Source organism: Cibotium barometz, chromosome 43, assembly GCF_041138505.1.
Source record: "Cibotium barometz isolate CiBa-2024 chromosome 43, ASM4113850v1, whole genome shotgun sequence".
Taxonomy (NCBI): Eukaryota; Viridiplantae; Streptophyta; class Polypodiopsida; order Cyatheales; family Cibotiaceae; genus Cibotium; species Cibotium barometz.
The window spans coordinates 46,139,036-46,166,587 of NC_141088.1; the positions used below are offsets into that span (position 1 = coordinate 46,139,036).

The 27,552-nt window shown below is 46.1% G+C and overlaps 2 protein-coding genes across 3 annotated transcripts in view; one reads left to right on the plus strand and one right to left on the minus strand.

The window, feature by feature from the left end:
• LOC147613973 (zinc finger CCCH domain-containing protein 37-like) overlaps nucleotides 1–27,552 on the plus strand; it is an 86,021-nt gene that overhangs the window by 13,792 nt on the left and 44,677 nt on the right. The gene's annotated exons all lie outside the window — the stretch shown is intronic.
• LOC147613974 (uncharacterized) lies at nucleotides 7,838–11,251 on the minus strand. Its single transcript, XM_086781962.1, has 4 exons — nucleotides 9,371–11,251; nucleotides 8,902–9,247; nucleotides 8,592–8,753; nucleotides 7,838–8,467 (listed from the first exon to the last, which is right to left on the minus strand). Exons 1-4 carry the CDS (start codon nucleotides 10,843–10,845, stop codon nucleotides 8,045–8,047), a joined length of 2,406 nt encoding a protein of 801 aa, XP_086638088.1. The 5' UTR covers nucleotides 10,846–11,251; the 3' UTR covers nucleotides 7,838–8,044.

Genomic DNA, 27,552 nt, shown 5'->3' on the forward strand with positions numbered 1-27,552 from the left:
CGTGTTCATCTGCAGTGTTTCTTCTGCGTTTTATCACAAGTTGCTGCTGCTGGTCCATGGTGCATATATCTGTGTTTTTCACCACAGCTCACTTCTGCGTTTTTCATCAGCAGCCATCGGGACATAAGCGCTTACATCTCAGCCCTACATCAGGGATACATCAGCGCTTACTTCTCAGCCCTACATCAGGCATATATCGACGCTCACATCAGGCTTACTTTGGGATTGTCATCTGCATTTTTGGGACAGCAGCCTTCTCGTCTCACATAGAGCTCATGTACTAGACTTCATCTTTTATATACATATCACCATTGCATGCTGTGTGATTTGCTCTGATCTTTTGTATATTTGGTCCTTTGGTCTCTTTTGCCCTCACACCCTTCACTCCTTGCATAAATCATCTCGTTCTTTCATATTCTCAATAGTGATCAAGAGCAGAAACATGTGTGCTTGAGTTCTAAGACTTGTGCATACATATTTTCAGCAAAGCACTTCATTGTGCTTCAGTCCAAGGCTTCCCAAATTCCTCTTCAGCATTCAACCTTTTGTCTTGCATCTCCCTTAGCAGATCTGGGTGTGCATAGTGGCTTCAAATTTGTCTTCAGGCCGCCCAATGGGTCAATTGACATTTGGTCTACCTCGTCCTTGCGTATGGCATTCCACAGTCAGCCGTCATCTCTAAGTTTTCTGCATTGTAAAGTTGTTCTCCAAAGTAATGAAGCAAATACTCCTGCTTGCAGGAGGGGCCCCTTAAGGTGGGTAGTTGGAACTTGGGACCCAATCTGGTGTTGTGTCGACTTTGCTCTCTCTCCCACATTAAAGATTAAAGTGGATTGCTTCATGCTCACTAACATAAAGAAGGCCTTGCTGCTTGTTACACAATCATACTGGCTGCATGCTATACTAGCTGAGTACATAGATTTAGCGTTAGTTTTTGTGCATGTAGTTGGATCTTAGGTAGGGAGATTCCTCTTATCGACATGAGCTACACTTCAAGAGGGAACATTGAAGAGCTTCAAGCATGGGATGGACAAACAATAGTTCTAGATAGTGTCTTGAGACATATTTCGAGAAGATCTTGAAACGGTATATGGCTAGTGTGGCAGCATCAACAATCAATCGAGCATAATCTCCAACTTCTAGGAAACTCAAGATGAGTAAGAAAAGTCCTGATCAAGTTTTTTTGAATTCTCCATTTGAGTTTGTTACTTACACACACCAACATGGATATCTTCAAGCCTCCATCGCTGTTGTCTGTGATAACCCTAATTTCAACAATGGTATGAGAGTGGGTTCTAGCCTAGTTAGTGTTAATTTTTTCTGGTCAGCTAATGGTGACGGCGGTGAGCAGCAATTGTCAGATCCAAAGCAATTTGGCATTGCTTGAGAGATTGCTCATCGTCTAAATCTGCATGCCTCAGCTCCTGTGCGCTCCTTTGCAGTGGCGGTCGGGCCAACTTACCCGCCTGTGCCTTAGCAGCCCGCCATAGCCATCTCGTCCACTTGTCACCTCACTTTCTTCACCGCCTTTGCTCATTAGTTGCCGCTGCCTACAATTGCTGATGGTGTTGCCTGTGAGAGATCGTCGCTAGCAGCCAACTTTACAGGCCGCCGATATTCTCGTGTTCGCCACCACCTAGATTCTCTCGCGAATAGCCAGCTACCACATGCACAGTATTAGCAGCCTGGTGCTGCTGTACTGCAACCGCATGCTTGCCATCTATGCTGGTGGCGCCCAACGCCCCTGCTATGCTTCTTCTCATTGATATGCTGATATTGCAATTGCTGCCACTGCCCAGCATCACTCACACCTACAGGCATCACTGCCCCCATCTGATGTTCTTGCTCTACTTGTGCCAATCGTTCCTATACACGACGTTAGTAATTCGCCCGTTGGCAGTGAGTGACAGTGTCTCAGCCCGGCTCCACAGCACGACCAGTACCTACAAATATCAAAGTATACGGTAAAAATCGTCTAGTTAGAGCTCCCACATTTTTCAAAATTTAGGGTTTTTGCAGAAATCAGTGAAAATTAGCCAAGTTGAAGATCCTGCATTCTCCAAAATTTGGGGGTTTTAAAAAAATTAGGGCAAATTTGCAAAATTGAGGGCCACTTCGGTAAATTTGGGGCTTTTCCATAAATGTTGATTAAATCATCAAATCGGAGGCATTGCCTCAGCAAATTTGGGGGTTTTCCCAAATATAAAGAAAATCAACGAATTAGAGCTCCCAGAGCCACAAGAAACTAGGGCTTTTCCAAAATCGGGCATCCTGCATCAAATTGAAGTCTATGCATGAACGAAAACCTTGGTTTCTTCATGTGTAGCTTCAAGTTTGTGCACATCAAGGTTCTCTGCCTTGACCCTTGAGCCTAAAAGACGGCCCAAGTGTCAATCGCTTGGCAATGCCGTTGCAAAAGGACACTTCACCACCGGTGCCACATCATCGACATGTGGCTGAATTGCTGCTTTACGGTCAGTGTGTACTTCCCTTGATCAGCCCATGCTACTGGACAGCCTGTGTTGAGCTGGTCAAATTCTTCCAAGGGCTGTTCATGCTGATTTAGGGCTGTTCCGAGCATCCATAGGGCCTATTTGTGCCTGTGGGCATCGGTGTTCGTGACCAGTCGATTGATCATTTATGAGATGGTGCTTAATTAGTGCACACCTAGCCAGGTGAATTATAGATACCCTGGTGGGCACTCAAAGGTCAGATTTGCGAGAGCATAAGGACAGCCGGATTCAACAAAAATGCAGCCCTATTCAGTAGGTGGCTATCCCTTGGAGCAAAACGCTTCAGAAGGGTGCCTCCAGGGGGGTGCTACATGAAAAGATGCAGGGGAGAAGAGAGCTTGAGCTCTTGCAAACACACACACACTCACAAAACCCTAAAAGAGAGCACACAAGGTGAGAGGCTGAAAATCTTCTTCTTCACTCAACACTCAACACACCATATACAAAGCTATGCACCTATACATAGTAGGATCCTCCAAAATCTCTCCTGAATCTACACTCAACTTGCCATTCTGATCCAATGGCACTGAGATAGGCTTACAGCCTGTCATACCATACTTGGACAACATGTCCAAGCCATACTGTCTCTGCAGTAATCCAATACCACCATGTGGTGACGTAATCACCTCAATGTCCAAGAAATATCTGAGCTCCCCCAGATCCTTCATCTCAAACTTCTGTCTAAGTAAGATCTTTACATCAAAGATCTCTGCATCATGGTCCCCCGTAATGATCAAGTCATCTACATAGATGACAACAAGCACAATCCCTCTATCACTGTGTCTCACATACAGCGAGAAATTTGCATTGGCTACATGAAAGCCAATAGTGACAAGATATTCAGAAATCTTGTCAGACCATGCTCTTGGTGCTTGTTTTAAGCCATACAAGGCTTTCTTCAACCTGCAAACATGCTCGGGGTGACTCACATCCTCATAACCAGGTGGCTGCAACATATACACCTCTTCCTGCAAATCCCCATGCAAGAATTCATTCTTTACATCCATCTGATGTAAAGACCATTTCTTTGACGCAGTCACTGCTATCACAACTCTCACTGTTGCCATCTTGGCAACTGGGTTGAAAGTTTCCTCATAATCAATGCCATATGTCTGCGCATATCCTTTGGCTACCTGCTTATGTTTTCATCACTATTATGTTTTACTTTGTACACCCACTTGCATCCAATGGCTTTCTTGCCTTCAGGCAATTGCACTAAATCCCAAGTCTCATTTCCATATAGTGCATCTATCTCCTCAGCCATAGCTTTCTCGCAACACACATTTCCAACAGCCTCATCAATGCATGTGGGCTCTACAACCTGTATAACTTTTGCCATGTATGCATAGTGATGTGCCACATAACCATCATAGGTAAACCTCTGCACAGGATTCTTCACTCTTTCAGATCTTCGCAGCTTTGCATTCATGGCTTCCATAGCCTTCTTTACACCAGGTGTTCTCATAGCTGGGATCCCAAGCTCCTCATCAAGGCTCATCTCTGAGTCACTAGACTCTCCATCAACATGAGAATGCTCTGCAAAAATGTCAGGCATACTAAGGGGCTCAAGCACTTTCTCTTTGCCTTTATGTGATGTACTAATCACATTTGTAGGATTGGTATTATGACGCAGCCTGCCACTCCATGGTCTATCAACTGAACCAGTAGATGAGGACTCTCTTGGTCCACTCAAAGACTGTGATTGGTGACTTCCATTCTGTGCAACCACATTTCCACTCACATCAGCCCCAATAGCTTCTTTTTCAGCAGCATACCAGCTGCTCATCTCATCAAAGACAACATCCCTGCTTACCCTCAACTCACGTGTAGCAGGGTTATAACACCTGTATCCCTTTTGCTCAAGGGAATATCCAATAAACACACAATTTTGAGCTTTTGGATCCAGCTTAGTTCTCAACTCATCTGGCACATGTACATATGCAATGCATCCAAAAACTTTTAGATGAGACAAATCAGGTTTTCTGCCAGTAAACCTCTCCTCTGGAGTTACATCATGTATGGCTGCAGTTGGAGTCCTGTTCATGATGTAAACTGCTGTAGAAACAGCCTCAGCCCAATAGCTATGCGGCATATTCTTCTCTTCCATCAATGCTCGTGCAATCTCAGCAATGTGCTTGTTTTTCCGCTCAGCAACTCCATTTTGCTGCGGAGTGTATCTGCATGTAAACTGTCTCCGAATACCATTCTTCTTCAAAAATTCAAAGAACTCAGTGGAGAAGTACTCTCCCCCTCCATCTGACCTTAGGCACTTTACATATTTCCTGTTTGCTTTTCAACCATAACTCTGAAATTCTAAAAGTGAGTGAACACCTCACTCTTATCCTTCATGAAGTATATCCACACTTTCCTTGTGTGGTCATCAATAAATGTCACTAGACATGGTCTTCGTAGGATCCCATACATCTGAATGCACAACATCTAGTGCATTTCTGCTCACATTTTTGTTATGTGGAAATACATGCTTTGTTTGCTTTCCAAATTGGCATGCTTAGCATATTCTCTGCATACCTTCAACTTTAAATTTTGGGAGCCCTGTCACGATTCCTTTAGTCTGCATAGACTTCATTCTCTGCACATTCACATGTCCAATTCTTTTATGCCAAATGTCTGTGTCTGCAACAATTCATGAACCATTTGCAAACATCGCAGCACTCACATCAGGCATGTTTACATTCAACGTAAACATTCTGCCCACTCACTTCAGAATGTTTACATTCAACGTAAACATTTTGCCCACTCTGTTGCCTTTTGCAACCAACGTGCACTTGTCTTTAAAGTCTTCAACATAACAACCATCAGGGTTAAATCGAACCTGCAAACCCTGCTCAATCATCTGGCCAACTGAAACTAGATTCTTTGTTATGTTCGGAACATGAAGTACATTTGCAAGTTACTTCACTTTGCCATCCTGCATAGACAATGGCACATCTCCAACATGGGCAATTGGATGAGCAGTGTCATCCCTTGTTTCCACAAAACTTGGTCTTTCAAGGTTTTTCATCTCCTTGAACCACTCCCCATGACTTGTCATGTGGTTCGAAGCACCTGAATCAACGTACCATACATCATCTTTATGTGCTGCTTCAACATTTTCAGACATGGCATTAACGACATGCTGCATAACAAACAACCTTTCATTATCCTCATTGTTTCTGCTCGAGGATGCATAGTTGTTTTGTTGCAATTTTCCATTTTGCATGTCAGCCTGCTTCTTATAACAATCTGCCTGCACATGTCCAGGCTTACCACAATAAAAGCATCCACGTGTATCATTATACTGCCTTTGCCAATTTCCACGACCTCTTTGACTCCCCCTGCCTCTGAATTGGCCTCTTCCACCTGCGTGTTGTTGTTGTTGTTGTTGTGAATTCTGGGACTGTTGTTGCTGCTGCTGCTGCTGCTGGCCATAATTCTGATTATCTGTTCGGCCACCTCCTTGACCGCGTCCACGGCCTCCTCTACATAGTGACAGGGGGACGGCGGAACGCCCACGTGGGATGTGGGAACGCCGTCCCGATTAACTGCAGGCGCGGGACGGCCCAGGGGACGGGATGGAGGGGACGTGGCAAGGGGACGGGCGTTCCCGTCGGAGGGGACGGTGGGACGTTGTCAGTCGGGGACGGGGGACGCCTGCAACGGCGCAACGGCTACAAAAAACTAGCCGTTTTTTTTTTCGGGTAACGGCTACTAGCCGTTGGCGGCTGGCCGTTTGAGAGTTTGAGAGAGAGAGAGAGAGAGAGAGAGAGAGAGAGAGAGCTGCCATATGCTATATAATGGGCTTATGCTACTCCTCTTCTACTCATTGCTCAAGCCTTCCATGAATGATGATGTACCTCTAGGCTCTCCACCATCTCCCTCTCCTACTCAAGCTTTCCTCTCCACTATCTCCCTCTCCTACTCCACCAGCTTCCTCTCCACCCTCTCCTACTCCACCACCTTCCTCTCCACCCTCCTACTAGACTACTTCAATCTTTCCTCTACCTCTTCTCCTACTCTACCCTCTAAGCTCTCTCCACCCTCTTCTACTAGATTACTTCAATCTTCCCTCTACCTCTTCTCCTACTCTACCCTCTAAGCTCTCTCCACCCTCTTCTACTGGACTACTACTAAGTTACTAACTATTCATGGCATCCTCTTCTCGTGCGGGCGGTAGGAGTAGAACGGATGGGTGGTCATGGTGGGATGAGGTCAACTTCGAGCCTCCTACTCATGCGGGGGGTGCACGTCCATGGACATGCAAGCTTTGCCCATATAAGCGTGTGGGTGGGGCGGGCCCATTTGTTGCATGAGCCGGTCATGAGGGGAAATTTTGTGAGCGGGTCACACCGGAGATAAGAAAGGAGCTTCTTGCAAAGCTTGCCGCCCATCAAGCTTTGAATGCAAGCCAAAGGGTGCGTGGAGTGGATCCCAACACTTATGTCACTCCAACCCAAACATCAGGTTCTACATCGGGTGGTGGTGCATCTTCATCTACCCCTCTACCACGTCCTCCTCGTGGCACTACTTGTGGCTTCACACAAGCTGCCTTCTCAATGCCGCAACCTAGTCCACCCTCTCTCTCTCATCGGCAAAGTTCTCTTGAGGGGAGTTGGGATCCCAAAAAGGAGGAGGAGGTTGATGCCGCGGTGGCCCGCTTCTTTTTTCATGACCACATTGCTTTTCGTGTGGCACGGTACGTATTTCACTCACATGATTTCATCATCATGTCTCACGAGTCACGATTCATGGGTCACCATTTTGCCATTCTAATTACTTACCCTCTTTTTTTTTGAAATGATACTCTCGCGAAGAAAGCTCCTCAATCAGAGATCGTTTGCCGGTGCTTCCCGTAGAGCTCCCGACAAGGGTGTAATTGCCAACACAAATAGGGAAGAGTAGTTGAAGCTCTTACCCTAGTACCGCTTCCTATGCTTCTCTTGCTTACAGCTCAGCCCTTAGCATGAACCAGGCTCTGATACCATGAAAATATGCAGGGGAGAAGAGAGCTTGAGCTCTTGCAAGCACACACACACTCACAAAACCCTAAAAGAGAGCACACAAGGTGAGAGGCTGAAAATCTTCTTCTTCTTCACCAAGGTTGATGTGTACGTACTGTACGTTGTGTATATGTACGTACTGTACGGTGTTCCGTACAGTAAAATTTTTTATGTACGTAAAAATACGTACCATTGGTAAACAATAGGACATTCAACACCTTTCTACATTTAAGGTACATAAAAGTTTAAAACATTCAAGAATCAAAATAAACCAATTTGCATGTAGTAGGTACTAATTTCAAAACACACATCATATACTTGACACAATGGCTGTCAAGACAAAATAGACGTAGAAAGGCTCATACTAGAGCAAACAAATAACAAATGTCTGATGTCAACCTAAAAGGCTCATACTAGAGCATACAAATAACAAATCATAAATGTCTGATGTCAAGAGTCAAGACTCAAAAGTAAAAAACACTAAGCAATAACAAAGAGTCTCGACTCGACTCTCGAGACTCTACTCTCTGAATCTCAAAACTCCTCATCGGATGAGGATGATGACACTCCTGAAGAGAGCAAGTCCCCATCTGTCAGGACGTTGCCCTCTTCATCATACTCTGGCTCTGCCATCATACTCTGCTGTCCTGGATCATCATCCTCCGTAGGCTGAATGAGAGGAACAGCCTCATTTGCCCGTCTCCGAGGAGTACGGACAGGAAGCTTTCCTCGCCGAATGGTCTCTCGTCGTGAAACTTCTGGACCTGCATCTCGCCCGACTAACGGGAGACTGAGAACTCGCGCACGTGACCTCGTCACACGTCGATCCACACTCTCCAGCTCTCTGTGCAGCATGCGAATAATCTCCTCCTGATCGTTTCTCACAAGCTGCTGCTGCTGCTGCTCAGTCTCCTCTGCACTCCCCTCCGAGACCAACTTCAATTTTGATGGATCTGTCTGTTAAAAAACAAAATGCAATTCAGTGTTCACATTATTAACATCGTAGAAAGTAGTAATTAGTAATTACAAATATTCGCTTGTAATATGTATAAACGCTAGCCCAAAGTTTCAACTTTCTAACCTGCTTGGGTGTCCCCAAAGCGTGGTAATCTCGCACAAGCTTCATATTTGCTCGGCAGTAGACTAATCTCTCTAGCTGTGCAGTGCTGAGTCGATTACGGATCTTCGTGTGAATTAGCGAATAAGCGCTCCAATTGCGTTCGCATCCACCAGCAGAGCAATCCTGCATGTCACATGTGCATTGTGACGTGTCAATGGTGACAAATTACAATGGACATTGGACATGGTCATAGACAATAGACATTGGACAATGAACCATGGTCCCAGGTCCATAACACATGTATGGAAAATGTAAAGATAGAAAACTTTACCTGTGAGAGGACACGTAAAGCGATACGAGTGAGCTTTGGAAGACCTTGTCTTCCATAACTCTGCCACCATGTAAGAGAGAACTTCGTTGCCTCCGGCCTCAACGCCACAGCTCTAGTAAAGGATGACCCTAAATTATTTTCATAGCTAGCGAGCTCTGCATCAATGTCCAACTGCTCATCCTCCTCGCAAATCAAGCCAATGTACGCATCCTTGCCCTGTAGTAGACTCCTGTCATTAAAAAGAGTTGGCTTCTTGTAGAAAGGATGAAGCAATGCAGCCATCGCATGAATGGGCCGACTCATAAATGTCCATCTCTTGTCTACAATAGCCAAGATCTCTTCCCGACTGTAAAAGCATTGACGCAACATTAGTTAACAGGCTGAATTTTGATTATAGTATTTACTATTATACATTATAGTATTATACTAAATATTTAATAGAGTAATCATTACAGAAGCAAGTACATACCGATCAAGCGCCAGTGATCTGCAGCCTCTGATGTGTGTCTTCATCTCTAAGAAGAGATGATAGACTAGGCCCATGGTGGAGCCCTCCATGTCTGTGACACGCAGCAACACATAAATTGGCTGCAATGCTACTATCATAGCCTGCACCTCCGACCAAAAGGACTCATCAAGCACCCGCCGCTGTATGTATCTAGTGGACTCCTCCTGTGCGTGATGCATCTCTCTCCACTTCGGGTCCACTACTGTCTGTAGAAGTGGATCCCTCACTGCATAGAGTCGTTGCAACACAAGATACATATATGCAAATCTGGTCTTCAAGGGCCGCACCATGTCAAGTGTACTGTGACTCCTAAAGATAGCCAATGCCTTGTGCTTTTTGCGGAAAAAAGTAGTCATTTTTGTGGCATCGGAAACAATAGGCAACACCCATGTTAACTTCCCAATGTCCTCCATCAACAAGTCAAGACAGTGAGCTGCACATGGAGTCCAAACAATGTTCTTAAACTCTGCCTCAATCATCTCACCCATAGCCTTGCAATTGGAGGCGTTGTCAGTAATAACCTGCACCACATTCTCTGGGCCAACCTCAAGTATAGCCTGCCGGATGTGCTCATAGATAAACTCACCTGTAATCCGCTCTCCAGCCTTTCCTGCATCAACAGCACGCAAGAAGTACGTGCCAAGGCAAGACGACACAAGAATATTAATGATGTGTCGCCTACGAATGTCACTCCAGCCATCTGAAATGATGGTGCACCCAAACTGCCCCCAACCTGCCTTCACTGGTACCAATGCCTTATCTATCAATGCTTTCTGCTCCTCAAGCGTAGTGGTCCGCATCTTATTGTATTCCAACCCCGACCAATCCTCTGTGTGTCCAACCTGGGCTATGGCTCTGACCATCCTCTGCCACTGCTCAGTCCTCAAGACATGAAAGGAGATGTTGCACTCAATGAGAGTGCGAGCAATCTCCATCTCAGCCACTTTCTGGCGCTCCTTCACCCAAGAAAGAGAGGCCACTCGAGAAGGCAAGGTAGTCTGCCTTGGTGCATGCATCTCTCCATCATCCTCCACATAGTCTTGCTGCTCATGCATGGTACGAGCCCTCTTCCTACTGCCAGTGGGCTGCTCCTCCTGAACCTGTGAAGAACCACCCAAGTCTCCCAAGAGTGCATCATGGAGAGCATCCTGTGTCTGTTGACTACCTTTCACCTTTTTCCCTGCACCCATTGCTGGAAAATTCTCAGCAATCAACTTATCCCTAATGTCCTTTGGTACTGTCTTGCACCCTGCACAGTTATTGGTTGTGCCAATGCCTGTCAAGTGCATAACGACGCGAGAAATGGTACTGGTGAGCTGAAAGTTGCAATACTTGCATTGCCATCGTCGCGTGCCAGATCCAGCTTGCCCTGGCGTGTTGACAATGCGGATCACATTGGTGTGCTCTTGCCAATACGGGTTAGTTGGCTTAGGCATGATGGCTCTTGAGACTTTTGTCTGCACCTGCCAAGTGCGCAGCACATATGCAAGAGAAAGAGATAAGACTCAAGACTCAAGAGGGAGAGAAAGAGAGAGAGAGGAAGATGCTCAGTTTACCTACACGCACGCCTGGCGCCAAAGTTCCAACGCTGTGGTCGCCTGGTCTCTTTCGAAAACTTTCTGCTCTCGCCTCTCTGTAATGCACGCTCTCTGGAGTCCAATAATCAAAGTTGAAAGGCCTAGTATGTACCCAAAGGCCAGCTGCCAGGCGGGCGCCCATTCAGACACGCACGTCGATTTTCAGCCAAAAAAAACCCTCACGTACGGATCGATCCGTACACGTACGGATCCGTACAGTACGGCCGTACGGTACGGATCAGATCCGTACGTACGTATATATCAACCATGTTCTTCACTCAACACTCAACACACTATATACAAAGATAAGAGTACACACAATATGAAAGGTACTCAACCAAATACATACTAGGGTTCTCTATAGTGTGAAGCCAACTGTAACACGCGGAAGCTCTGGGTAGTCTTCTTTCAGCCCTAAACACTCTTGGAAACCTTCTGATGCAAAAACGCACCATCTGATGCAAAAACGCAGGTAGAGAGAGAGTAGAGAGAGAGAGAGAGAAGTGCTGGAAATTCAGTATATACTATGGTACAAAAAGGTACATATCTTGCAGCCCTTGGCTGCCTTCTTGAAAAGGTGATAACACACCAAAACCTGTCCCCTATGGGACCTCTAGTGATCCCAACCCCTAGTGGGTTTGAATCAATAAAACAAGGAGCAAGGAGCTCTATTTATAGCCCTTGGAGTATGTGGGAAGCTGGCCGACTGCTGGTCGGCCAGTTACTAGTTCATTAAAATCCATTTAATGCAGTCGACTGGATCTCATCCATGTCCTTGATGCGCCTGCTGCTGCCCACTCTGCTGACGTCAGCCGACAGCTATTCTGGCCACCAGCATCCTCTTTCTTGCAGCCGATAGCCCTCTGATCCATGCTTTGCTCCAAGTCCTGCTCCATGTCCATTTTCTACTGGTTCATGGTCTTTATCTGTTTGCCTCTTCTGGATCTAGCCCTGAGAATGTCCATGGCATCTGTGATGCACATGACATCCCCCTCTGCTAAACTTGATGACGGGAATCCAACCTGCTCTTGGATGACTGTCATCATCCCAATCCTGTCCCGAAGTCCCTCTATCATCATCCATCCCTGGCAAACCTTTTTCTCTGAAAATCCGGTCTGTTCTCCAAACCACTCTGTCTCTGATGAAGATCTATGCATCTGGTCTTCCTCTAGTCCACAATCCATTCGTGCCCTGATTCTGAACACCGTCTTGGTCTTCATTCCTGGAACTGAGTCTGGCACTCTCACATCACCCTTGGAGGATCAACCTCCCTTGGGACCGTTACCTGAGAACCTATCTGGCTCACGGAACTGCCATCCTCATCTGGCACTGTGGAACACCACCAACAAACCTCCTGGGAGTTCTTCCCGCTTCTGTGTTCTTGCCGTGGGCTTCGAATCCGTGTACTTTCCTGTACCTTGGACCTGTACACCATCATATGGGACTGAATCAGCGTTTAGCCTTGCTGAGCCTGATGCTCTGATACCAATGTAATGCACGGAAGCTCTGGGTAGTCTTCTTTCAGCCCTAAATACTCTTGGAAACCTTCTAATGCAAAAACGCACCATCTGATGCAAAAACGCAGGTAGAGAGAGAGTAGAGAGAGAGAGAGAGAGAGAGAAGTGCTGGAAATTCAGTATATACTATGGTACAAAAAGGTACATATCTTGCAGCCCTTGGCTGCCTTCTTGAAAAGGTGATAACACACCAAAACCTGTCCCCTATGGGACCTCTAGTGATCCCAACCCCTAGTGGGTTTGAATCAATAAAACAAGGAGCAAGGAGCCGTATTTATAGCCCTGGGAGTATGTGGGAAACTGGCCGACTGCTGGTCGGCCAGTTACTAGTTCATTAAAATCCATTTAATGCAGCCGACTGGATCTCATCCATGTCCTTGATGCGCCTGCTGCTGCCCACTCTGCTGACGTCAGCCGACAGCTATTCTGGCCACCAGCATCCTCTTTCTTGCAGCCGACAGCCCTCTGATCCATGCTTTGCTCCAAGTCCTGCTCCATGTCCATTTTCTATTGGTTCATGGTCTTTATCTGTTTGCCTCTTCTGGATCTTGCCCTGAGAATGTCCATGGCATCTGTGATGCACATGACACCAACTAAATGAGCTGGCCCTATAACTATGCCAGTCTCTAGAATGGCTGTCACATAGCCTGTCATCCCACTGGCCGCATATCACCCATGATCTCACCAACCATGCCAGTGGTGTAAGTGTGGGGCCTATCCCCCAGGCGGGTCATCAGTGTCCACCGCCTCACTAGATGAGCTCAATATCTCAACACTACAAGCTGGCCAGTTTGTGGATGGAGGGGGCAACATTTTATATCCGAGCATATGTGGCTTCCTTGCCCGAGCGTTTGATATTTGAGTATATGTGGCTTCCTTGCTTTAGCTGAGCGTTTTATATCTGAGTGCAGCTTCGTTGCCCGAGCCAAAAATGCTCGAGCCGAGCATTTTATAAGTATATGCGGCTTTGGAGTTGAACGTTTTATATGAGTTATCTAAGTGCCCTCAGCCAGGAATTTGAGATGAAATATCTTGGGTTGCTTCACTTCTTTCTTGGATTGGAGATTTTTTAGCGCTCAGATGGCATATTCATTTCTCAGCTCTGCGGGAGGCTTTCAAGATGACAGATTGTAAGCCCATCACTTTCCCCATGGATCCCACTTTCAACTTGTCGACCAAAAAACACAGCAAGGCAAGAAAACGCAGCCATTGAATAGGACTGATCTGCAGCTAGGAGGAGCTAGGGCAGAAAACTCAAGGCACAGAAGAGACGGTGGGCAGATTTGCAATAGATGGAGCAGCCTGAACCTAAGTGAGTGGTACCATGTTGGAGAATGCACAGGCGGAAGCATAAACAAGACGAGAGAGAGTAGAGAGAGCTTGTGGACAAGATCACCTTTTATATTAGCTTGAAGCTTTACAATGGCAATTGGCCAAGCAAGAGAATGATGAACTTGTGCAAGGGATTGGATGAATAAAGTGAAAAATGGGGGAACTCCTTATATAGCGCATGCATGACCTGGCCGACTGCACTAAAGCAGGCCGACCAGCTCATGACCTACCAAATCAAGGAGAAATACAATAAATGTCCAATAAATGCTACAACCCAATTACACAGAGATGCATAAATTCTAACGGTCCTTAACCACAAAGGTGCGTATGTTTTCTTCTCGTGTATCTATGGCAGGTATTTGTGTAAAGAACATAGAGTTTCAGCAGGTGTTAGCATTGATGTAGAGCTTTGAAGACATGAAGGAAAGGCATCAACGAGGGGGAGGAGACTCGCAAGGAGGGGTCTCAGCAAAGGCAAGAAGAGATCGAACAACTTCGAGAGGAGATCCATCAGTTAGCGGAGAGTATAGTCCTACAGATACGAGAGGCCAAGGAAGAGGACCGTCGGTGATGCGAGGAAGAAGCACATCAAGCACTGCTCTGGGAATTTGCTGAGCCTCTTATTGACAAACTGATGCCATAATAGAGAATAGATCATGGTAGCGGTAAAGGCCAAGGCGAAAGTTGTTAGCAGTCATCTCTTGTCTGTACACTACTGCTGGTCGGCCAGCAGCCCTGCCAAAAAGTACCAAAACGCATGCTCTTTTATTAGATGCTCTTGACTTTATGATGCGCTTCAGCCCCTGGCCCTTCTGGAATCAGCCGACAGCTCCTTATCTGGATCATGCGCTTCAGCCGTCTGCTTCCCTCCATGATCCCACTTTGTCCTGCTCCATGTCCACCTCAGATGCTATGCCTGAAGCTCCTACATTCTGGTTCTACCTATCTTCTACTGGTTCATGGTCTTTATCTGTTTGCCTCTTCTGGATCTAGCCCAGAGAATGTCCATGGCATCTGTGATGCACATGACATCCCCCTCTGCTAAACTTGATGACGGGAATCCAACCTGCTCTTGGATGACTGTCATCATCCCAATCCTGTCCCGAAGTCCCTCTGTCATCATCCATCCCTGGCAAACCCTTTTCTCTGAAAACCCGGCCTGTTCTCCAAACCACTCTGTCTCTGATGAGGATCTATGCATCTGGACTTCCTCTAGTCCACAATCCATTCCTGCCCTGACTCTGAACACCGTCTTGGTCTTCTTTCCTGGAACTGAGTCTGGCACTCTCACATCACCCTTGGAGGATCAACCTCCCTTGGGACCGTTACCTGAGAACCTATCTGGCTCACGGAACTGCCATCCCCATCTGGCACTGTGGAACACCACCAACAAATCTCCTGGGAGTTCTTCCCGATCTATGTTCCCGCCTTGGGCTTCGAATCCGTGTACTTTCCTGTACCTTGGACCTGCACACCATCATATGGGACTGAATCAGTGTTTAGCTTTGCTGAGCCTGATGCTCTGATACCAATGTAACACGCGGAAGCTCTGGGAGTCTTCTTTCAGCCCTAAACACTCTTGGAAACCTTCTGATGCAAAAACGCACCATTTGATGCAAAAACGCAGGTAGAGAGAGAGTAGAGAGAGAGAGAGAGAGAAGTGCTGGAAATTCAGTATATACTATGGTACAAAAAGGTACATATCTTGCAGCCCTTGGCTGCCTCCTTGAAAAGGTGATAACACACCAAAATTCTGCCCTAGACTAGGACTCCTAATGACTCATACCCCTAGTGGGTTGAATGAATAAAACAAGGAGCAAGTGTGCCTTTATATAGGCCTTGGGATCCATGAGAAACTGGTCGACTGCTGGTCGGCCAGCAGCCCTGCCAAAAAGTACCAAAACGCATGCTCTTTTATTAGATGCTCTTGACTTTATGATGCGCTTCAGCCCCTGGCCCTTCTGGAATCAGCCGACAGCCCCTTATGTGGATCATGCGCTTCAGCCGTCTGCTTCCCTCCATGATCCCACTTTGTCCTGCTCCATGTCCACCTCAGATGCTATGCCTGAAGCTCCTACATTCTGGTTCTACCTATCTTCTACTGGTTCATGGTCTTTATCTGTTTGCCTCTTCTGGATCTAGCCCAGAGAATGTCCATGGCATCTGTGATGCACATGACATCACAATGAGGGCAGGTTAGAGATTGTTCCCGATGGCAGAGGGGGGAAGCATTCCTCCCAGGTTCTTTTTGTCCCATCTCTTGGTTTTTATCTGTTGTCAGTGCATGAGCCGACCATCATCTTTAGGGGGTATAAATACCCAATGCATAATTCAGTCCAATCATCTCATAATTCACAAGCTGCTGAAGCTACTCAAGGGCCAGGATAGCCAAGGGAGAAGCTAACCCAAGGGTGAAGGATTGAAGGTCAGGGGCAGAGATCTATCTCAGCCAAGAAGGTTCAGGTTCAGTCTTTTATTTCAGATTTTGCATCATTCTAATAAAAGCATATACACCATCCGTGGTGGCATAGTTGCAATGAAACACGTTTCATTCAGTTTGAATGAAACGAAACGTTTCGTAAACGTTTCAACGCGTTTCATTCGTGTCCACCTGGGAACTGTATGATTTAAGCGTTTTTTACCCAGATTCTTTAGTTTTAACTGGAAAACATGCTTTAATGTGTAAATGATGGATGTTTAGTATTGTTTTGTAGGGAAGGCAACATAGTTTTTACATATTATAAACTTATATATAAATTTTGGGACCTGTAACCCCCTGTTTTGTATGAAACGTTTTTGAAACGTCTGGGATTTGAAAGAAACGTTTATGAAACGTTTTTGAAATGCGTTTCATGAAACGCCTGGCAACTATGCGTGGTAGGGGCCCTACAGAGGGTATACGGGACCCAATACTGTGTCCTCTTCTCCCTCTCTCTCTCTATTTTTTTGTGCGTTATTTACGTCGTGAAACGTGTGCTGATTTCTGAGCATTGAAGTTACCGATCTCCCCCGAAGCTTCCGCATGTTACAGTGGTATTAGAGCCTACTTCAAGTGTAAAGATTCAGCAAGAAACCAGAAATTTTTTCTCGCTCTTGTGGTTGGTTTTCAGATTCTGGTGGACCACCCCTTTCGGAGTGACTCCTGTCCCTCGAAGGTCGGCTGGTTTTCAGCCTCCGGAAGCCTCCGGAAGCCTCCGGAAGCCTCCCACACACATAGTGGATGGTCAGATTGCGCTTTGGAAAGGAGGTGCATTTTCCTACTATGGCGAGCTACGACGGCGAGAGAGACCAAGAACCTTGGGACCAAAGTGCACCAGGCAGTCCAGCTAGGGCATCAGGTATGAGTGTAAAAGAGATGTTCCAACAGATGATGCAAGCAATTGTAGACCAGAGTACCAAGTTAGAAGAGCAGAAGGCGCAGATACAGGCTGTGGAAGAGCGCACCCGTTCTCCAGCTCCGCGTTTTTCGTCTCCTCCTCCCTCTCTCTGTGTTTCCCAGATTCCAGATCCTCTACACAGGGACCCTTTCGAAAGGTCACGATCGCAGTCGAGTTCAATGCTTGAGTTGTAAATGCATGCATTGGAGATCCGACTACGTGAAGACGACGCCATGCGACGCGTAGAACATGAGCGATACCTTGTGGCTTTGGACGCAAGATTGACACCAGAGGCTTCCTCAAATCATTTTCTTGAGAAAATGAATTTTAGTAAGTATAATGGTTAACTCGACCCCACAACTCTTTATTCATGGTTGCATCAATTTGAAGCTTACTTTGCCACAGTTAGAAAAAATGTGTCATGTGCAAAGGTTTTGCCCAACCCATGGACATGTCCTGAAGCTAGTCCTGAAGAGGCAGCCAGAAAAAGAGATTAGAACCAGGGATTTTGGAGCATGAAGTGCAGATTTGGCAAGTGTTGGACTAGGAGAAGGACAAGGAAGACTTGTTGTCTGCGTAGAAGTGCAAGAAGCTGTTGTCAGCTCTGCAAGGAAAATCAGGTCGTGAAGCTAATGTGTCCTGTCGGCTGGTCCGACTGCAGTCGGACAGTCCTCTAGTCACTTCAAGGGGCCTATATAAAGGCACTAATGCTCATAGTTAGATTCATTCAAGTCCTTTTGTGTTGGGTCATAGAACTAGGACTTGTTTAGGTATTCTACGAGGCAGCCAAAGGATTTATGTACCTTTTTGTACCATATGAAATATTGAATTTCCAGCTATCTCTTTCTGTCTCTACTCTCCCTTCTGTCTGCGTTTTTGCATCAGCATGTTCTAGATGGTGTTTAGGGTTGAAAGAAGCATCCCAGAGCTTCCGCATGTAACATTGGTATCAGAACATCAGGCTTAGCAAGGCTAAACCTTGATTCAGTCCCATATGAAGGTGTACAGGTCCAAGGTACATGAAAGTGCACAGGTACGAGGCCCAAGGCAAGGAACACAAGACTGGGAAGAGCTCCTAGGAGGTTGGTTGGTGGTGTTCCACAAAGCCCAAAGGGGATGGCAGTCATGTGAGCCAGGAAAGGCTTTCGGGCAACGGTTCCAAGGGAGGATGATCCTCCAAGGGGTGGAGTGAGAGTACCAGACTCATCTCTCAGGAAAGAAGACTATCAGAGCTTCCGCATGTAACATTGGTATCAGAGCATTAGGCTCAGCAAGGCTAAACACTGATTCAGTCCCATATGAAGGTGTACAGGTCCAAGGTACAGGAAAGTGCACAGGTAAGAGGCCCAAGGCAGGGAACACAAGACCGGGAAGAACTCCCGGGAGGTTGGTTGGTGGTGTTCCATAAAGCCCAAAGGGGATGGCAGTCCTGAAAGCCAGGAAAGGCTTCCGGGCAACGGTTCCAAGGGAGGATGATCCTCCAAGGGGGTGGAGTGAGAGTGCCAGACTCATTTCTGAGGAATGAAGACCAAGACGGTGTTCAGAGACATGGTAGGAACGGATTGGGGACTGGATGGAACAGATGCATAGATCTTATTTAGAGTTAGGGTGGATTTGGAGACCGGGCCGGGTTTTCAGTGAAAAGGGTTGCCAGAGATGGATTGGATGACATAAGGACTCCAGGGAAGGAATGGGTTGATGACAGAACAGATTGGAATCCCATCATCAAGTTTAGTAGAGGGGGATGTCATGTGCAAAGGTTTTGCCCATGGACATGTCCTGAAGCTAGTCCTGAAGGGGCAGCCAGAAGAAAAGATTAGAACCAGGGATTTTGGAGCATGAAGTGCAGATTTGGCAAGTGTTAGACTAGGAGAAGGACAAGGAAGACCTGTCGTCTGCGTAGAAGTGCAAGAAGCTGCTGCCAGCTGCAAGGAAAATCAGGTCGTGAAGCTAAAGTGTCCTGTCGGCTAGTCCGACTGCAGTCGGTCAGCCCTCTAGTCACTTCAAGGGGCCTATATAAAGGCACTAATGCTCATAGTCAGATTCATTCAAGTCCTTTTGAGTTGGGTCATAGAACTAGGACTTGTTTAGGTATTTTACCTTTTCATGGGAGGCAGCCCATGGCTGCAAGGATTTATGTACCTTTTTGTACCATATGAAATACTGAATTTCCAGCTATCTCTCTCTCTCTCTCTTTACTCTCCCTTCTGTTTGCGTTTTTGCATCAGCATGTTCTAGGTGGTGTTTAGGGCTGAAAGAAGCATCCCAGAGCTTCCGCATGTAACAAAATGATACTGACAAGGTGATCTTAGCTAGTTGGTACTTGGAAGGTGAGGCCATTCCTTGGTGGACCCAGTGGGCTCATGCCCACACCAGATTAGGTATGGCAGCTTATGTTTGGGACGAGTTTGTCCGCGACCTTAAGCAGCGGTTTGTACTGCCCCATTACCTTGAGCGACTCGAAGACGAGTTTAGGGTGCGCGTCAGAACGCGCAACTAGTCCTTCAGTTTGCCAATAAAATTTCAAACTTATGTTTGCAGTTGGGCTTATCTGATACGGACAAGAAAGGGCAATTCTTGCATGGTCTTGACAAGCAAATCCAATGGGAGGTGCGTATGTTTAGGCCAGCCATCTTCGAAGACGCACTCTCGCTTGCGCAGTGCGAAAATGAAGCACAATGGCGAAAAGTCCAAGACTTCCGAGCCGGCTACTCCCAAGGCTACCACCTCGGGGGAAAAAGGCCAAAAATAGACGAGGTCTTTCCCAAGACAGAGCACGAGAGCCTCTGGCTCCAAGAACTCGACTAATATGCTCAAGCTTACTCTAGACCAGAAAGCGGAGGCAGGCAAGACCGGTGGCAAGTTGAGTGCTGAAGAGATTGCTCAGTACAAGGAGGGAAGGAGGGTAGGTGTTTCTTTTGTCATACAAAAGGACACACTTCTCGAGAGTGTCCTAAGAAGACTACCGCTCCAAAGACCGCCGCCTCAGCCTCCACGGCTTCAGTGGTGAGCCGAGCTCCCACATAGACCTTAGTGGCTGTCCCTAGTTCTTTGAATCCCAATGCTTTGGCTGGAGCAATCATTAGCCGGGAGCTCAAAGATAAGGAGAAGGGCGCCCATGACCAGGAGTACAAGCGTAACGAATTGCTTAAGACCTTTGGCTACATAGGTGGCTAGAGAGTCGTCGTCTTGTTTGACAGTGGTAGCACGGAGGACGTGGTCACGGAACAGGTTACTCGGCGTGCCCATTTCGTCCTGACTTCGATAGACAAGCCAGTTGAGGGTTTTAGCAGAGGCATGACGACGAGCGTCAAGTATGAAGCTCTTGGTGCTAAGTTAGTTATTCAAGGCATAGAGTTTGTGCGTGATTTTATGGTTGCCTCTCTTGTAGGAGCAGACATAATATTGGGCATTCAGTGGTTTCACAAGTTCTTACCTGATGTGAAGTGGGGCAAGCACACTTTCCAGATTAGTTGGAATGTGTCCAACGCCCGAGTGACCATGAAGTGTGAGCCAGAAATCCCGAACTGCTCGTCAGCCACTTTCAGGCTAAACGAGCAATCAGGAAAGGTGCACATTGTGCGATGATTTACATCTAGATTGCCTAGACGGTAGCCAATGCTTTCGAGAAGTATTTGGCTCTCCATGAAAAGTTCCAGAAGATTTTCTTCGGGACAATCTCCCTCCCCTCCAATCAATTCTAGGAACACCCACATCATCATGCGGTTGAATGTGGCTGGGACGTTCGTCAAGCCAAAAGGCATGACCACAAATTCATAGTGGGCCCGTTCCGTACGGAAGGCTGTCTTAGGGATGTCCCCCTCAACAATCCTCACCTGGTGGTACCCACTCTTCAAATCGAGTTTCGAGAACACCTTAGTCCCATTCAGCCTCTCGAGAATATAATCTATTCGAGGCATCGGGAATCTACTCTTGATAGTTGGCTTATTGAGTGCACGATAATCGACACACAAATGAGAAGACCCATCTTTCTTTTTGACAAACAGGATCGGTGCTGCAAATGGCGACACGCTGGGGCAGATGAAGCCAGATTGCAACAATTCTTGGAGTTGGCGGTCCAACTCCGAGTTCATTGCCTTGGAAAGGCAATATGGAAACTTGCTCGGGAGTTTCGAGTGTGTTCATATTTTTGGACGACATACTGGTATTTTCAGCTACGGTTGAGCAGCATGACATTGATGTGGAGAAAGTCTTGAAGTTGCTGTGGAAAGCAACGAGCTCTACGTCAATGAGAAGAAGTCGGAATTTTATTTGTTCGAGGTTCATTACCTTGGATATATAATTAGTGCAGGAGGCATTCGACTTGATCCGGACAAGGTGGCTGAGATTGTCAATTGGGAAGTACCACAGACTGCTTATGACATCAGATTCTTTGTGGGTATATGTCAGGCATACTCCACCCACATAGACAAGTTTTCTGACCTCTCGGCGGATCTCACCGATCTGTTAAAGGGTGTCAAGACAAAAAGGTAGCGGATTCGAATGACTCCACGAACGTTGGAGGCATTCAAGAACCTCAAGGTGGCTTTGTCAGAAGCGCCTTGTCTAGCACCTGCCTCATGGGACGAGCCGTTCCAGGTGATCACCAATGCGAGTAACATCACAATTGGAGGTGTATTACAACAGAATGGTCATCCAGTAGCTTACATGTCTCGTTAGTTACTGCCCTTAGACTGCCCTCAGGAAAGAATTACTCGGTCTATGATCGGGAACTCCTCGCAGTTATACAGGCTTTGAAACATTGGAAACATTTCCTTTATGGCCGTGACTTTGAGGTTCGCATGGACCATCAGGCATTACGCTGGATTCAGACAACGCCAAGTGCACAATGGACTGACCGACAACGCCGCTGGAGCGAGATATTCCAGCAATTTGGTGGTACGATTGAGTACCTTCCAGGAAAGGCCAATCCAGTGGCGGATGCTTTGAGCAAGAAGGGAGAGGTGACTTTGATTCAGACCACTAGACTTGACCTTATGGGTACGGGACTAGATAACATGAAGCACTTGTACCTCGATTTCGAGAAATTCGGTACACAGTGGGAACATGCATTGGATGCCACAGGACCATGCTAGTTTTTGATACGCGATGGTTGGCTTTTCTACAAAGGCTGACTGTGTGTCATGAAGTCGTTTAAGGCAGCTCTTCTCCACGACACCCATGATGCCATTACTGGTGGTCATAAGGGCATGAATTCGACTTTGGAGAAGTTAGAACGGCAATACTATTGGCCAAAGATGAGGCGAGATGTGTTTTCATATGTACAACACTGTGATATTTGTCAAAAGGTGAAAGCTCCTCGTGGGAAGAAGATAGGAGGGTTACAGCCCTTGCCAATTCTTGAGGAACCTTTCTAAGATATTTCGATAGATTTTGTCACGAACCTGTCTCCTAGTCCGGGTAAGCGTAATTCTCAGTGCTTGGCTAAAGTTGATAGATTTAGCAAACTTGTTATGCTTATTCCATGCAGGGCCAATGTGACCGCCGAAGACGTTGCTCATTTGTTCATTCGGCATTGGTACCCGATTGGTGGGATCCCTAGGACCATACTGTTAGACGGAGATGCCAAGTTTACCAGTCATTTTTGGAGGGCATTGTTTGATAACTTTGGTACTAAATTGAATTTTTCCAGTGCATTTCACCCACAGACGGACGGCCAGACAGAAATCTACAACCAGTTGGCCTTTGATGTGCCAAAGTGTTATGTCTACGATAGCAAGGTAAGTGGAAATCTTATTTACCTTTAGTTCAAGTTGTTTTGAATGATTCTTTTTCCTTAGCTATTGGCAGGACTCCATATGAAGCAGCGTTTGGAAGACCATTCCAGTCGCTATTGACCAGGATCTCGTCTTCAGTACCTGAAGCGAACAGATTGACGGAGTCTTACTCGGAGATTTTGGAGTCAGTAAAAGACAGGTTGGCTAAAGCGCAGGAGGCCTACACTCTACAGGCCAACAAAGACTGAAGGGATATGAAGTTTTTGGAAGGTGATTGGGTGTATCTTCGGATTATGAAGCGAAGGTTGCAACAGGTGGGCAAGCGATGCCCAAAGTTGTCATTCAGGAGCTTCGGACCTTTCCCCATCCAGAGAAAGATTAATGAGTTTTCAATGCAGTTGAAGCTACCTCCGAGTTGGACTATGCACGAAGTGTTCCATGTCAGTCGGTTAAAACCATATGCAGGTCCGATCCCTTCAGAAGTGAAAGACGAAGTGGAACGAGATATCATTGATGAAGCTGAAGTGATGGTGCTACCTCCGAGTTGGACTATGCACGATGTGTTGCATGTCAGTTGGTTAAAACCATATGTAGGTCCGATCCCTTCAGAAGTGAAAGACGAAGTGGAACCAGATAGCTGAAGTGATGGTTCCAGAACAGATCCTTTTGCACCGCTTCAAACATGGCACATGCCGAAGACAAAGATAGTTCCTCACAAAGTTTCAGGACTGAGGGACCAAAGAGTTCTTCGACGACTATCCGGCTTTATTGACGGATTATTTGGAGGCTATGCAGCTTCCGTCAAGTTAAGCAGAAGGAGATGTCACGTGCATCCCGCACTTGGATGCCAGGTAGACATATCTGAACAAGAAGGTGCAGGACCTGGGTGGAAAATTGCTCCCATGTGAGCCCAGTCTGGGATGAGTCAGCCAGGGTTCCACTCCATTCGTCCGAGGTCAGGTGTGCATTGGCCTGCACATGCGTCCAAGGTCAGGTGTGCATTGTCTTGCACATGAAACAGTGCCAGTCTGTGTTGTGAGTCTACCTCTGGAATGATGTCAGTTGCTCTATGTGTTTGGTCTGTGACCAGATGCTAGACATCTGTGTAGGGCATGTAGGTTGCATGTAGAAGGGGGCATCCCTTAGGGCTACCCCAGAAAGGGGTATTATATCCCATGTTTGTGCAGAGGGGCCAGGCAGGCCCCAGGACTTGCCCACCAGCCCAAGGAGGGGTTGTGCAGGCTGTCGGCCAGCCCAAGAGGGCTTGTCTAGGCAGCCGACTAGCCTTTGGGCCAGCCCAGCCAGTCGGCTAGCCCATAGAGCAGCTAGGATTGTAGGCGGCCAGAGCATAGGGGTTGCCCAAACAGCATGGACAGTAGCCCAACCAGGTGGCCAATGCAGTAGGTGTGAAATGATGGCAATATAAGCATTTAATGCTTATTAAACATGTCGTGGGTCTCTTTTCAGCAAACCGACCCTGATAAAACAACCGACCAACATCTTTAGGGGTTATAAATACCCAAGGCATAATTCAGTGGAATCATCTCATAATTCACAAGGTGCTGAAGCTACTCAAGGGCCAGGACAGCCAAGGGAGAAGCTAACACAAGGTTGAAGGATTGAAGGTCAAGGGCAGAGATCTATCTCAATCAGGCTTAGTCTTTTATTTCAGATTTTGGGTAAATCTATGTTTACTAGACAATAAATCAGACGAGGTTGATTCCTCATCTGCATGGCTAAACTTATTCCATAACGGTTGAACATACGGATCCATCTTTTGAGGTTCACGTATTCTATGAATGATCTCATTCTTGACTATACTAAAACTCATTTGATACATTATACGAGACAATGCATTCTCAACAATATTCTCTTTTCCTCGTATATGCAAGATTTCCATGTGAAACTCTTGCATCAATATGTATGTATGTACGTATGTAAATATATATATATATGTATGTATATATTTCTGCACATCTCTATTCAGTTTTGTGCGTTATTTACGTCGTGAAACGGTGCTGATTTCTGAGCATTGAAGTTACCGATCTCCCCCGAAGCTTCTGCATGTTACATTCCATCGCCATGGAAGCAACACACTAAGGAATTTTCAGAAATCAAGTAAAAGCATCACATTAGAGCTCTTGCACTCATCAAAATTTGAGGGTTTTACAAAATTCAGAATTTTGCATCAACATGGAAGTCAACTGAAGCTACACAACACTTGAGAAATTCAATGAGACCAACTTCCCAACATGGCAAATAAAGATGCATCTCTTGTTGATGAGAGATAGTGTCTGGAACGTGGTCAACGGCATAGACATAAAACCAAGAGAAGGAGCCATGGTACTCATTGCCAATTGGGCTCAGGTTGTTTGACAACCTAATTCATCATGTGGACTTCAAAAAGAGCTCAAAAGAGGCATGGGTCAAGTTAAAGAGCTTGTTCGGTAATAAAATCATTAAGTCCAAAGTTTTTTTTAAGCAATTTTTTTTTTGGTGTGAAAATGAATAAAGAAGAAACTTTGGATGAACATATGAGCAATATAGGCTTTGTATTACAACAACTCTCTGGTGAAGGAGTTCAGCTGTTAGGGTTAGGGTTTGGAAGGTACTTCAGCAAGAGGCGTGAGAGTCAGAGAGAGGAACACGACTGCTCATGTATTGAGTGTTGATAAAATGAAGTACAATAGCCACATAAAGATGTGACCTAAAAGGTGTGTTCACATGGTCTGGCCATAAAGTGTGCAAGGTGGACCAAATCACTTATAAACCATTATAAGTGAAACTAAGCTAAAACTAGGGGAAAAAACCTCCACTAACTGAAGTAAAAAGTGCCCCAGTAACCTACTGATGATCACTAGCACTCCCCTGGGTGCATACACAGCATAAAACCCAACAAACCCCCCTGGAGTGATATGTGATCACTGTACATCATCCACCAAAAGGAAACAAATTCAAAGCAGTGCGGAATGCTTCGAATTTCGGACGTGGTAATGCCTTGGTGAAGATGTCTGCCACATTCTGATCTGTAGGACAGTAGATCAGACTGATATCACTTGCCTGGAGTCTCTCCCGAACAAAATGATAGTGAATCTCAATGTGTTTCGTGCGAGCATGAAACACAGGATTCCTGGCCACGGCAATGGCACTCTGACTATCAGTATAGATAGGTGTAGGCTCCTCCACTGAAATATCCATATCAGTCATGAGACGATGTAGCCAGACACACTCAACGGTAGTAGTGTAGGCTGCTCTGTACTCTGCCTCACAAGACGAAGTGGCCACTGTGGTCTGTTTCTTGCTTAGCCAAGAAATACATGAAGAGCCAAGAAAGAAACAATTTCCACTAGTGGAATGTCTGGTATCAAAATCACCAGCCCAATTCGAATGGCTGTAAGCATATAACTGCATGTCACCCCCCTCAGGATAAAGCAATCCAAGAGACAAGGTACCCTATCGATTCAAAATATGACAAGCACACATAACAGCTTCCACCCAAAAGATATGTGGTAGCTTCTTTGCCTTTAACATACATATGGCCATCTCCATGAGTGACCGATTCTTCCTTTCTGCAACCCCATTCTGTTGTGGAGTATAAGGAGTAGTATACTGATGCTTAATACCTCTACTCTCAAGAAAGGAATTCAATATGTGTGACACATATTCCCCCCCTCGGTCAGAATGGAGAATCTTAACCTTGCATCCCAACTCTGTTTCAGCAAGTGCTACAAAGGCCAAAAATGCATCATATACCTGTGATTTCTGTGTCAATGGATAGACCCATCATATACGAGAGAAGTCATCAATAAATGTAGCAAAATAGAAGCAACCTCCTAATGACTTCGTCTGCATGGGACCACAAAGATCACTGTGTATAAGCTGCAACTTTGCAGTTGCTCGTAGAGCCTGATCACGTGGAAAGGAAAACCGATACATTTTTCCCAAAATACATCCTTCACATATGTGATCCTTCACATTTTTTTCCATAAGAGGTAGGTCTGTCAACATGTTATGTCGCTGCATAAGCATAAGACTACCAAAATTTACATGCCCCATGCGAGCATGCCATAACTCCACATCAACCATAGCTGGAGTAAGAGTGAATGCATTATAAGCAGACTGATGCACTGGCTGAAATGCATCCAACTGATAGAGTCCATGACATAATGTACCAGTAAGCATCAAGGTCAAGGCATTAGCTTTGTCTCTGACCATGCACTTGTCATCATCAAAGTGGACCTGCATACCACAGTGTGCTAAAGAAGAAATGGACAACAAATTCTTCTTTATCCTTGGTACATGTAAGGCATCTGTAAGGCGAAGAATAGAGCCATCAATGGCTGTGAGCTGAATCTCCCCAATGCCACGAACTGGATATGAAGCATTATTGGCACACTGAACAGTTTTGCCAACAGGGGCAGGGCAGAAATTACAAAACAAATCCCTGCGAGATGTGATATGCTTTGAAGCACCACTATCAAAATACCAAGTACATGCATGCTCAGTCACACTGAGTGCCTGTGAAGACCAAGAGGCATCATAACTGCATGTGTAGAAACAGTAATCCTTGTCTTCAACAAAAGAAGCAGGCTCCGGAGGAGC

Bases quoted from the DNA above. Each gene is read 5' to 3' on its own strand.
- LOC147613974 (XM_086781962.1), bottom strand. From the start codon at position 10,845: ATGCCTAAGCCAACTAACCCGTATTGGCAAGAGCACACCAATGTGATC. The intron at 9,248-9,370 runs GTATGTACTTGC...ATGCTTTTACAG, and splicing joins AGATCACTGGCGCTTGATCG to TCGGGAAGAGATCTTGGCTA. The intron at 8,754-8,901 runs GTAAAGTTTTCT...TGTGACATGCAG, and splicing joins CTTTACGTGTCCTCTCACAG to GATTGCTCTGCTGGTGGATG.